General features: G+C 37.8%; 1 protein-coding gene across 1 annotated transcript in view; it reads left to right on the plus strand.

Annotated features, from left to right (window-relative positions):
• ITFG1 (integrin alpha FG-GAP repeat containing 1) overlaps nt 1-13,407 on the plus strand; it is a 71,976-nt gene that overhangs the window by 23,807 nt on the left and 34,762 nt on the right. The window contains exons 8-9 of the mRNA XM_066327901.1: nt 925-1,009; nt 12,561-12,655. Of these exons, the coding sequence (XP_066183998.1) occupies nt 925-1,009; nt 12,561-12,655 (180 nt within the window). The remainder of the gene's footprint in view (nt 1-924; nt 1,010-12,560; nt 12,656-13,407) is intronic.

Below are 13,407 nucleotides of genomic sequence, written 5' to 3' on the forward strand. Positions count from 1 at the left end.
CTGCTTTTAGGCCTGACTAAAAGCCTCTTCTATTTCACTGCATGGAAATGCATCAAATTTACTTTCTCATCAGAATCATTATAAATTAGATGTCAAGGTAAAGATATATAGTCAGACATGCAGTACAAACAGTACTGACTGTGTCCAGAGTTGCATTGAAGTCTGCAAACTAAACATGACGTGAGTCATGTTGGATATGGATAACTCTGCTCCATTCCCAAGCCTTTGCCTCTGTGCCTTGCTGGGCATTTGTGTGCAGAGCACTGTGCCTGAGCTGATGGCAGGGACTGGGGAAGGGGCCTTGGCTCATCTGACATGGCTGCAAAAACTCAGCATCTTAAAGTGGCTTTGTGCCAGCTGGGATCCAGGTCTGTGATAAACAAGGATCCAGCACTTTTTATCTTTCTGATGGTATAATGGACTATTGTTTTCTGTAGGCCTAGATTTTAACAAAGGAGAACTAAAACAAGTTCTAAGCTAGACATAATAGAAAATCAATTTATTTCCTAATTAGAAGGCAAATCAGGACCCTATTTTTAATTTTTGTGCAGGTGTGTTGTTATGTATTACATACATCTATAAAATCACGTTAATATTCAAAAATGCACAGTAGTATTCATAATTGCTTAATTATCATTTAGATAATGTTGCTGAAATAATCCAATCTCTTCCTCATAGCACAGTAAAATATATGGAAATTGTATCTGAATATTACTATTGATGGATTTCCACAAGAATCCAGGATTAGAAATGCAAAACTCAGTTGCAATTTTTGAAGAGTGCATTTTTTTCTGTAGCTGAGATGTCTCTCTCTGATCTGCTAAAGCCCTCCATTAATGATCTGTATTTTCATTTCTTCAAAAGTCAGGTTTTATCAATTACTCTGCAATTCAGTCTTTCCATCATCTTTGTCCTGTTTGCTAGGATGGGAACTTCTCTAAAGTTGGAAAAAGTAAGGAAATGCCCAGTGGTGCCAAAGTTGTTGGACAGTCTGTGTTTGCAGATTTTGGTGAGTTTTCTGCTTTTACACTGTCCTGAGCGTTGCTTTCTCATGTTTTGGTTAGCTGCTTTACACCAGAGAACAAATAAAGGCATTCAGCTCTAAATGAGGTTTTCTCTGCTTTTTCTCTTTTATGTGTTATGTTTATTTGTAAATCTTGAAATGTCTGGGAGTATTCATTAACAAATTCAGCTTTGGTTATCCCAGTACATTCTGCCTCATGTGTATCTAATTTTTCTTGTTTTGATGTGTGGTACAACACTAAAGTTAATTTTATCAGACGCTTATTTTATTTGTCATGATTTTAATTTTTTTCTCTAATCTTATTCAGAAAACATCTGATTAAATGTTTCTAAATTTTTCATTTGTATGAAGTAATAAAGCCTAAATGAAATAAAATTACTTGAATAAGAATTGCTGGAACATGGTAAAACCTTAATGGTTGTAATTGAAAGTTCTGGAAGGCTTTTGGACAGGCGAAAAATTTAATTTATATGTAAATCTATTTTTGTGAGGGTTATTGAAAGCCCATATTTTTCCATTAGAATGTACGTTTCCAGTCAATTGTGGCTTATCAATGTTTTTGTCGTGTTACAGAGAATGGGGCATGTTGGTTTTGTAACACAAAAAATACTTATTTTCTGTGCAGTAAAATAACAATTTTCCTACCAGAGGCAAAGTGTTGCAGGCCTGACTCTGCTGACATAATTGATTGTAAATAACTTTTTAAGAAGAAATCCTGTATTTATACAACTCACTGGTTAAAGTGAGATTGAGCCTGTCTTTAAATGTTGTCAAACAGTAGCCTTGTTTCAGCGTTTTCTTCCGAAACTTATTTTAAAGAAAATGACAATTTTTAAACTTCTTAGACCCAGAGTGTGACTCACTTGCTCTGTGCTGCCACTTAAAAGTGTTTTGAGGCTGACAAGACACCTCTGCTGGCTGGGTGATTGTCCTTAGATGAGATCTACAGGCAATGAAGTCAGGTAGAACCTGAACCCTGCCCCAGGCTCTTCTGTGAAATGTTTACCTCATTTTCTAAAACCTTTTACAAGGTTTTAATAAAATATTTTACTCTTTATGTTCAAGTTTGAATACTTATCTATATAATAAATGAAGGAAAGAATAGAATAATACAGTTTTTGCAGTTAAAAAAATTAAGCTTGCTGGGTCTTTTGTAATCATTTTCCAAGCTGATGTTCTGAATAATGTGTCTTAATAGGTACTAAATAGAAATATTTTTGTAAGTTTTTAACAATGGCAATGTGAAAAGCTATCTTAATGTAGGATAATTTTATCTCTATGTTAGGTGGCTAATGAGCCCAAATGATAAATCATAATCTTAGAAATTTATAGCTATTAATGGAATTGTAATAAATCCTGGGATATCTTCACAAAGAGAAGTGGAACTGTTCCAACGTTCACGCTGAAATTTTGAACCTGTGGCTGAATGGAGTGTGCAGGGCTGTGGCAGGGCAGGGGTTAGGTACAGCTGAGCTTGGGACAAAGGGCAGTGGCCCAGGGACGGCTGGGCTGGAGTTCCAGCACTCTTGTTTATTGCCCTGCACTGCTAATTGTCATCAAATTCATTTGTTCTGCATTCATTGTTCAACAGCAAAGGGGCAGAGTCTCCCCCTCTGAGAATGCTGCTCTATCAGAGTAACTGCATTTACCCACTGTGCTGTGTCTGCTTACATTTAGGTACTTCAAAATGCTGGCTTTGAGCATACAGCTGCTTGTGCTGTGCTGGAGTTAAAGACAATGCATTACTTGAAATGGATTGTCAGACTTGAACATCTCCTGTTTTCAGTTTTCCATTTCAAAAATGACAGAATAATGATTGTTGTAAGTCAAAGGAAGTTAAGGTATGATGGTTTGCAGTTTGGAATAATTTGGCTATCTGTAATGGGGCCTGATTGATTGCACAACAAATCAAAATACCACAATGAAATGGAAAATGAGATGTGTTAGAAGATTGTGCTGCCTTCTACCTGGGCAGGTTGTGCCAAGCTGTGTGTGGTGCAGACTGTGCTGTGCACTCACACTCTGCTCTGCCACAGGCCTCCTCCCCTTGGCACTGGGACACAGCCACTGGCACGAGAAATGTTCCAAATACAGGCACAAGCCTCTGACATTCTTACTCCTGGGTTGCCTGCCTCTATTTGCCTTCCCCTTCCTTGCCATTTTCTGCCCCTCACAGCTGCTGTGCCAGCTTTGCCATTTGCTAAGGCTCTCAGAGGGCTCTGTGTCTCTGCTCTCACTCTGCCACCTGTCATGGATTCACCTTGTGCATGTTGGAGTCTGCAGCGGTGTCAGGCCCAGCTGTGAGCCTGGGGCTGTGCCACTTGGGCTGTGCCTTCCCTCTCACTCCCACCCTTGTGCCTGTGCCCTCGTGCCCTCCTGCCCTCCTGCAGTGCAAGATTCTGATTTACTGATCACACCTGCCTCTTAACAAAACAAGCTTTGTTTCAAAAGGTCACTTTGTCTGACGTTCTTCCCTACGTGTGAAAATTTTATTTGAAAATCCTTTCCAGCCATGAGTATTTACCAGTCATTTGAAAGGGGGGAGCTTTGTATAAGATTTTGACTGAGAACTTCCAAAAGCAACTAATTTGGGGTAAGATTTTCTTTTTTAAACTAAGCAGGTTGAACAACAGCTATCAAGTATAAACTATTTGCATAAGTGGAGCTGGAAAAACCAGCAATTAGGTGACTCACAAGAAACTGTCAGAGATGTTGGTATAATCTTAGTACCAAGTGTTCCTGAAGTATTGAAAAAAAAATTATTTTTTTCATTAAAAAAAATGTAAATGTATGTGTGTATGCATTTGAAAGTCCAGTACATTTTTATGTATACGTATGTGTATATTTTAATGGAAAATTACACAGAAGGATGTGTGTATATATCAGTACATTTATGGTAATGGAGTAGACCTCACACTTTATGGCTAAGTTGGAACCTCTGTAATGAGTAGCACTCCCCCCTGTTACATGATAGCAGTGATTTGTACATCAGTCTGATCAGGACAGGGAACAATTGACAAATTTGTATTGCCATTTTGAAAATTAATCAGAAATGCTTTTTGACATCTATTACAAATGGCATTTCAATTGATTAAGGTGAGCAGAGTTGGGCACTAGAGAATTCTGCAGTTACTTAGCTGCCACATTGCTCCAAACAAGTGAGAGCTCTTCATTATTACTTTTTCTATTCTTCTCATGTCACTATGGTAATTGCAGTGCAGTGGTTGCTATAGCAAACATGATTAATCCTGCGCTGTTGTTATCTGTGAGCTGGCACAGGAGTTTTATAAGATCTGCTTGTACTGTCTTTAGAGGAAATCATAGATGTTGTCTAGAATCCTGATAAATACTTGAAAGTGTATGGAGAGTTTTATTAATTGTCACATTAATTACTAGGAAAATGTGCTTTTAAAGAAATTGAAGGATTTCACTGGGACAATCTGAAAAGGACCAATTTTTTTAGTGTTAGATGAATGTGAAGGATATTTTGGACACAATAACCTGCTATTTTCTCATTAATTTAAAGATTAATAACATATGTTTTTGAAGTAGTGAGTCAGAAGTAACTTGCACAGGGTATTGTGCTGATTATACGATTCATTAATTCATTTCTATAGGAAATTGGTGTTGTAATTGCAATTTAATTATGATTGGTTCAGTTGGATAGCAGAGATTGATAGATCATCCTTTGGTATCTGAGACTGTAAAAGTTTGATTAATCAGTCATTGATTTTGCTTAGTTAAGGCAAAGAACTTTGTTTTAGCCTGTATTTAAAGGAGAGTAAAAGTAGGTTTTTGAAATCAAACTTAATCGTGGTGTCCTCCTAAGTAAATACAGGACAACTCTTCATTTCTCTAGGTAGCATTTAGCCAACTCAGTCCTTTTATTTTTTTAGTCACGATTTGATTTCTTAGCTGCTGCCCTTCTCTTCCCTAATTCAAGAAGTTTGCATTCACCCTGACTATGCACACTTGGTTGCTTTTTGAACAAACATAGGTTGGGTTTGTTAAAGTTCAATCAAAGACTTTGAGAGACCTGAACTCAATTTTTTCTAATATTTAAAATCCAGTTATCCAACTAATAATCCTAAGAGAATCCTCTCTTTTCTCCCCCCTACCAAGTAATGGAACTATTTCATGTATGTTAACTACTTGTATGACATGTGGCAGTAATTATCACTTTGCTTGTAGGAAGTGATAGCTCATTATTGCCAGTTAATTATGTTTAAACAGGATAACATAGTGCCTAACCTTTGGGGGGTTTTCAACCTTTCATTGCACTGTGCCAAATGCATTTTGTTGAAAGATCTTTTTTTTAAGTAGACCTTCATTCTCCTGCAGCTGAATATACTTTAAATGCACTGCTTTTCTGCCTGCAGTTGCATGTTGATTTTGTACCTTTTCATTTTGTCTGTCAACTTCATTCTAACAACTAAATTTCTTTTTTCCCCTCAGAATATTGCATCCACAGATGCAGTAGCAACGTATCAAAGGGAAATTTTAATGGTACATTTTGGTAAATAACCCCTTAGGAAAACCATTCTCCTTTGAGCACTGTGTTGTGAAAATATTTAGTGCTTCTGTAGTCAATGAAAGGATTTTCTAAGAACCTTTAAGTGCAGAATGACAATACTTCTGTGTGTGAAATGCTCTGTATATGAGGAAAGCTGGGCTTACTATAAGCAGTTTGGGTGAAAAAGGTAGGAAAGTGAATGGAAATGAAGACTTCTGAGAGACTTTAGATATGGAAGAGATTCTTTTAGTACCAGATGCGCTTCTGGAGCAGCAGTGTATGGAAACATACCAAGTTAATTGACACTTGTGTTTTGAGTTTCTGAAAGTGTATTGAGGAGCTAAGTCTGTCTTCTTTGTACATTTGTAACCAGCAATGCTCTTCAGTGATACCTCAATGTTTTAAATGCAGTTCCCAAACTGTCAATTTCTGAAGGGGGAAAATCAGATTCCCGTATTTTGCCAGGGTCTTTCACGTGTGCTGCTAAATGCTAGTATCTCCTGGGAAAAAGAATTGCTGTTCTTTTCTGTCAAAGGGGCTTGTAAATAAAGGAGAACTTTGCTTTCTTTCCAACAATAAAATTGATGGAGTGCTGCGTGTGTCAGTGGTTTATCTGCTCCTAGTTGAACTGCTTCATCACAGGATTGAGTTTTTCTTTGGCACTGTTTGTGTTTGCTACAAGAGCAGCTCTAGACCCAGGTCGAGCTCACCCAAGGCAGTGGCTTGCCTTGGTTTCTGTTATCCCTTCCTTGGGCAGCCCCTGCAGGTTTGTTTCCATGGGAGCTTTTAACATGTGCAACATCACAGAGCTCCAGATACACAGGCCTGGGAGTTTGTCTTAGTATGAAAGAGGTGAAATAAGCAGCTTTCAGCAGGAACTGCAGCAGGACTTTCAGTGATGGTCTTGTTTGGTTTGGGGGTGGTTGACATTTGATGCAGTTCCTTTTCCCTGCTCGGCTGGCAGTCGGTGCTGGGATTTCCATGTGAGGCAGAAGGCTGCACTGTTGGCTCCGGTGCAGCCTGGATCTCACTGTGCAGGCTGCTGGCACGCTGTGTTGAAGTGCTGCTATGCAGTGGAGCTATGAATATGGATTCCTTGGAAGGACTTAAAATCAGAATTGATTTAGTGTGAAAAAGCGGGTTATGAGGGTTTGTTCAATGTCCACAGATCTTTGAATTGTCTGTAATAGTTCTTTGCATCTGTTTTTTGAAGTTATAATTCACTTTTTGCTAAAGGCAGCTGACACTGATTGTATTAATAATGTATAATTAGCTTAGTAATTTATTATAACTGTCTCTGTCATGACCATCTCACTGAGCACCTAGAGGCACAGAATGACAAAAGGATTCTAATGATTTAATTACTTGAGAAGATAAATTCAAGATAATCAGCTTTCAAACACCTTTATTTTATTTGAATATCAAACTCAGTTGTACTTACTGTAGGCTTCTTGCCTGCCTGAGAAGGGTATTGGTATAGTGTAACCCTAACAGGGTTTTATTTCTTCTTTATCCTCTTATTGTTCTTCAAAACCGTAAATTGAAGAATCTTCGTGAGAGAGGATACTGAGAATTGTGCAAAGACAAGAGGGAGAGGTGTATGAATGAGAACTTTGTGGTATATGAAAGTTTTTGTTTCTATGTTCAGAATTACGAAAACTGACTTTCTTAGCCTGTATAGTTAACATATTTCCATTTCACCAAATAGTTAAGGTTAGAAAGGACCTCTATCATCAAATCCAACTCCCAACTTGCTAGAAAACAATTTCTCTTCTATTTAACAGAACTGTAATAAGATACAATGATTGGTCTATGATCTCAGAATAACCCCAAAAGGTTGATTCCATTTTTATTTTTAAGGGAGCAGAAGATTACACTGCAGCAGAAGTACAGAGCATTTAAATTAAAAAGGTTTAGATCATACACCCACCAAAAGCTGTCTTGCTCTTTATAGCTGTAACTTCATGTTGCTGTATTATGAAACAGTTTTGGAGTGAGTGATCACAGAACTTGTCATTTCCCCAGGTGCCATTTTCTTTTCTGAGCCCATGTTGGAAAGTACATTGCACAAGCATGAATCTAATAATCCTTGAAGCTGGTTGCAAAAGTGCACTTTTGTGGCACCTTTTTCTATGTTTGTAAAGGAATTTGAACGTTAGGCTTGAGTGTCCTTTACCTTGGTTTACTCATGCCCAGTAAAATACAAGTGTGTTTTACAAGCACCTCTCTGATACCTCTGGATTTGGGAAGAAGTTTCTTGTGTAAACTTCCTTTGACCATTTCATATTTGTTAATTCACTTTAAAACATGTTCTCGGACTGCAGTACCTCAGTATGACTTTTGGAGTATCTGACAATTCCAATGACATTATTCTGTGTTTCATCTGATTGACAATTTTTTTTCTGCTCTCTCCCATTCAAATTTACTTTTAGAACAGATTGAAAATTCTTGAGCTGTTTTTTGCAAGTGTGAACATTCACAATCAATGTTAAAGCTCAGCAATGTCTCTCACACAGCCTCTCTGTGCAGGGTGTGCTCCCAGGGACCTGCACAGGCTTTGGGGTACTTGGATTGGGCTGCCAGCACTTGGCAAACATGGGCAAGGTTTTGAAAAGAAGCCTCTGTGTCCATGGCTTTTGTTTGAAATGCAGCAAACAAGCAGTTGTTAGTAATGGTTCTCACATGATTCCTAGATGGAATAAGAATTCTAATTTTGCCTTTACATATTTAGACATAAGTACAGGTTTGCAGGTGATGAGTACGTGGGACTGTTCTTTTTCTAGCCCTTTGCACTGCCTACAAAACTTGATCTTTATTAACCATGCTGTATCACAGCCAAGCCAGGATCGTGTTGAGAACTTGCTCATTAACAGTTGAGTTTCTGTTTCTGTGTCAAAGGTGCTCCAAGATGAGTGGTGCAAGCACAGGACATTTGGAGTCTGGAGTGTTTGGGCAAGTCACATTGAAATTACAAATAAGATTTCCACCAGTTTGGAATGAGATTTCATTTTTACATGAAAGTGGCAGAAAGACAGAGTAGGAGACCCCAGGAACTGAGTGAAGATTATGGAGGGTCTCCAGGAACAGGTTTCCTAGGTAGATGTAGGCTGAAGGAGATTATTAAAGACATGTTATGCAAGGTATTTTCCATAAATACTTGAAACCAGTGTAGGTGTGATGGGTTCATGCACCCATTGTCACCAATGCATGTTTTGTCACCTGTGATTACCTAATGGCACTGATCAATTGTGCTAATGATACTGCTTTGAATTTCTCTCTTCCTTTGTGGAGAAATTTAACTTCAAGATCAGAGTTTAAAACTGAAGGATGTTTATTTACATTGAGATTGAAACCAGGCATGAAGATAGGAAGTGTTTCTTGGGTCCAAGGTGAATTTGCTGTTAGTGAGTTAAAGCTCTTAAGTTAGCAACTGCTGGGGGTGTTTTTTGTGTGGTCTTCAAGGTCAGTAGTTTGCATTCCAGCAGGTGCTTCCAAGGTAGAATCATGTAAAGATGAAGGAGGCGATGCTTTCTTTCAAAACTGGAAAAGCTGCTGTATCAATTCATTGGTTTCACAGTGTCTTTGAAAAAGCTTCAAAATTTGCAGGAAACATTTTATTTCTGGTTATGAAAGATGGATCTGTACACTGTAAGATGTGCTTTAGAAATAAAAATTGGAAAAGAAATAAGATGTAATATTATGATAGAGATGAAGAATGTTGGGCTTTACTTCTTTTGATTGCTACTTTTCTGTAATACAGTATTTGACGAATTGTGGGTTTTCTTAAACTATTTTGCTAGGACTCAGAAGATACTCTTGTTTCATTGATGTCCTATTTCCAGCTACACACTCAATGCTCAAATGAAGCCTTTTAAGTTTAACATTTGTTCTGTCTACTCTAAGTGCCGAACTAATGTTTTTATATCTCATCTTCGTGATCCTTAAATTCAGCTGAGCACGGAGTGTAAAAGAGGAAAATAAAAACCAAACAAACAAAATCCAAGCAAACTAGTCCAATCTCTATAGCATGGATTTCTCTAGCTGAGAAACTTCTGAGAGATGGATACAATAATAATTTGAGATATGTCAGCGTAAGAATAGCCTCTCATCTTGTTTCCAGGAAGTTTTTTGACAAAATTTATTTTTAAAATAATTTTTTTTCTAAACCATGCTGTAAATTTTCTACAGATTCTTCTCTTACCTTGAAGTTAATTTTTTTAACTACTGGATTCTTCAATATCTATTACATGGAATTGAAGAGAAATTGCAACTGGAAACATGATCCTGTAAGAGAAATTACGTAAATGGACATTTATCTTCTGCTCAGAGGAATTGAGGGAACTCTGGGCTTCCTGTATGGAATATATATCATAGTATTTTCAGTTGGCAGGGACGAAGGCGTGGTGTTTAATGCATATGTGCATTTATTCATTCTTTGATCATACTGAATCTTTTAATCAAGTCTTGAGTTTGTAATTTGTCTACAACACCTTAATGTATAAGGTGATGGCTTTGTGTCTAATTATGTTCCAGTCCTGTCCTTCCTGTCCTGTGGATTGGTTATTCCTCAAAGCTCTGAGGGTGTTTTCATCAGTGTCCTGCCCTACTCTGAACATTAACTACCCCCACTATCAAACTGAGTTATTGGCATAACAAGATGAGTATTTGCAGTATAGGTAGAATCAAACATTTTATATTCTCCTCTGCTTCACAGCATAATTTAAAATGAGAATATCCTTGTTCTTATGTCTTTCTAAAGCAGAGGAAGGTAGTTCTTTGTCCTTGGGTGTTATTGAAAATGTTCTAAAATCACTTCAGACTGAAACTTGTAGAAATGTGATTAAAATATTAGGGCTCAATTTACATTTTATATTCAGAAAACATATATCTCTGCAACATATATCTTTGCAATTTTAACAAATCCTTCAATATTCCCGTGGTTTATAATTTGCAAATCGAACACTTTCTTCCTTTTAAGTTTAGAAAAAAACTGTAGTCCAGCAGTATTTTATTCTCTTTGTGCAAGCAAAGATTCAAGATAGTAACATTTTTGTTCTCGAATGATGCAAAAGGAAAACAAACACCCTCAGAAGCTGGTGCTGATTTCAGATAGTCAGGTTCAATAGTTGCTATGTTGATTTCTCTGTTCAGTAGGAATTCCCTTTCCCATCTCTTTGGATGTGAGCTTACTGGATTTCTATCACCTAGGCTACTTCACATCCAAAATTCTCTATCCTGAAGAAGAGAGCTGCCATGAGGATCTGGGAGGGGTTTGGTGGTGAGGTAAAGTAATTCATGAGGCAGATGGGATGTAGGAAGCCACTAAAAGTTTGGCTTTATCACTTGGAGATATTTGGGGAAGTCTGATATTTTCATCACTCCTCCTCCCCTTATAACCCTCCCTTCCATCTCCCAGCTTCTTGATGAACTAAGGGAGGGACCCAGAAAATGCAGCTGCACAGAGAGAGATGTACACACACCCCCAAAGGGAGAGGTAGAGGCTGGCAGGCTGAGAAAGCCTTCCTTATGGTGCTGGTAATGACAGGACTTCTGGGCCGTGGCCAGAACTGGACTGCAGAATGAATAAGGGGTTCAGTGACAGGCAGATGATCTGGGTTTTGCATATGAACTCAGGAGATTTCATCAAGCAGTTTTACAAAATCCACTTCCCTAAAGAAGCTGGTTTGGATTTCTGCAAACCCCAGCAGTCGGTGTGCCTGAGGCCCCTTGGTGTTCTCAGCACCTTTGTGGTTCATACAGAAATCTATTTTGTATAATGTTCATAAGCTGCATCTCTGAAACATCAGACCAGTAAAAATGTCCTTTACTGTGCGACAGCCAGGCAGCTGTCAGGGAGCCAGGCTGAGATGATGTTTGTGGATGTAACCTGCAATATTTGATAGGTGTAATAAAGAATCCAGTGGTGGAGATGATTCAAGTAATTAACATGCCAGATGAGGACCTCTCTGTATTTCAGTGTTCACAGTGAACACTGTGGTTATCTCAATGAAATACCCAGCTCCTCAGAACTGTACAGGCTAAGTTGAAAAGGTGAATTTTTTTTTATTGCACTGTGAGCTTTGTTTCCATAGCCTGGAAAAGTGGATTGCCTGAAATCTGACTGAGCTGAGGGTGCCGTGTGTGTGGCAAGCCAGGGTTGGTTCTGGTGGGGATCTGGCAGCCCAGGTTGTGCTGCTGCTCTTGGCAGTCGAGCTCCAAGCCCCTGTGCCCTCCCCAGCCCAGGCAGGGAGCTGCCAGGACTGGCCCCGGGGGGAAGGCAAGGCAAGGCTGCAAGGTCACCGTGGCAACACTGAGATTTCTCCTGGAGTAGATAATGGACAGTAAATTATTACTTTTCTCACCACTCTATGCTCTGTGTGTCAGAACTATAGATGCAAATAGTCATTGCTTGTTTAAATATTAAAAGATCATTATTCTCCTAAAGGCTTTGGAAATACATGGATTAGAGGCGCTTAAAGAACATTTTTGAAGACCTGTAATTTAGTCAAATTTACTTAATTCTATAAGCCTGATATTTATTAGCCGTTGTGTTAATCAACTCTCCAGTTTTGTTTCTTGTGTTAAGTACAGATTAAGACATTACATGTGAACTCATGACTCTTCTTAAAGTCTTACTGACAGCACATGAGTTTAAATAGTTCAGAAAATTAAAGAAGTTTTTATGGTGGACTTGTGATGGAGGATTGCTATTAAAGGTAATTTTTTTTCCAAACTGAATGCAAGGGATTAAATTACTAAGGAATTTCTCTTCTCAGTATGCCAGTAAAATTTCAAATTCTCTTAATATTATGGGTCAAGATAAAAGTACATTAGCAAATGCAATCTTCAAACAAAAGACCCAAATTAGATTATTAGGTTAAGGATTTTTAATAGCTCTAGTTTATCTCATGTAATTTTTCACATTGTAAAAAGGAATAAATTATTCACAGCTGATAATTTCATGCAATCAGAGTTTCTGATTTTGCAGATACAAAGTTGACAGGCTTTTTTTCTCTTTGACAGATGGGGATGGACAAAGTGAACATTTATTACCAGTCTGTGAAGATGAAGCATGTCAAAGAAGTGCCATCTACCTAACCAAGATGGGGTTGGACCAGGTAATGTGATTTTGGAATAGCAAAGACAAAGCAAAATACTGTATTTATGAAATTATGTGAAATAGAAATTTTTCAAGAAAGAAATGAAGCCGCCTCACCTGTAATTATAGAATACAAGAGACTTGTATTTATTTACTTGTGTGCTCCCTATGTGAAAAAATATGGATTTAGTGGAAGAAGTTCCTAGAATTCTTTATAATGGATAATTCTACTCAAGGAAATGATGGATGCTCCTGGAGAGTCACTTTCTTGATTGCAAAGCACTTTGCATTCAAAGCACCATAACTGTCCCAGCGTGAGATGCAAAACAAGGTTTGTGCTAAGATCTGGAAACAAATCTAATTCAAATGAGTTTCTTTAGATTAACTTTGGGAGTGATTTTAGAGTAAAAAAAATATATGTATATACATATACACATACATATATCCAGTTGAACCAGCCCACACCCCTAATTTCTACTTTGTCTTTGTTTATTATTAACAAAGTAAATTTCCAGGTGGTATAGAACACTTTTTTAGGCTGGCTGTCTTCAGGGCTGAGTTTCTATTAAACTGTTGGAGGTTTGTTTGTCTATGACACTGCTGACTTTCAGAGACATTGTTGTAATTCATAGATTATTATATGTTTATTTATTTAGGTATGTGATCATCTGGTTTTAAGTATTTATAGTGCCCTGGTTTATAATAAAGTTGCAGCATACAGTAAATTAACCAGATGTTTGTTGGATGGCTTAATAAATGTTCTACTAAATT

Source organism: Sylvia atricapilla, chromosome 12 (genome assembly GCF_009819655.1).
Source record: "Sylvia atricapilla isolate bSylAtr1 chromosome 12, bSylAtr1.pri, whole genome shotgun sequence".
NCBI lineage: Eukaryota > Metazoa > Chordata > Aves > Passeriformes > Sylviidae > Sylvia > Sylvia atricapilla.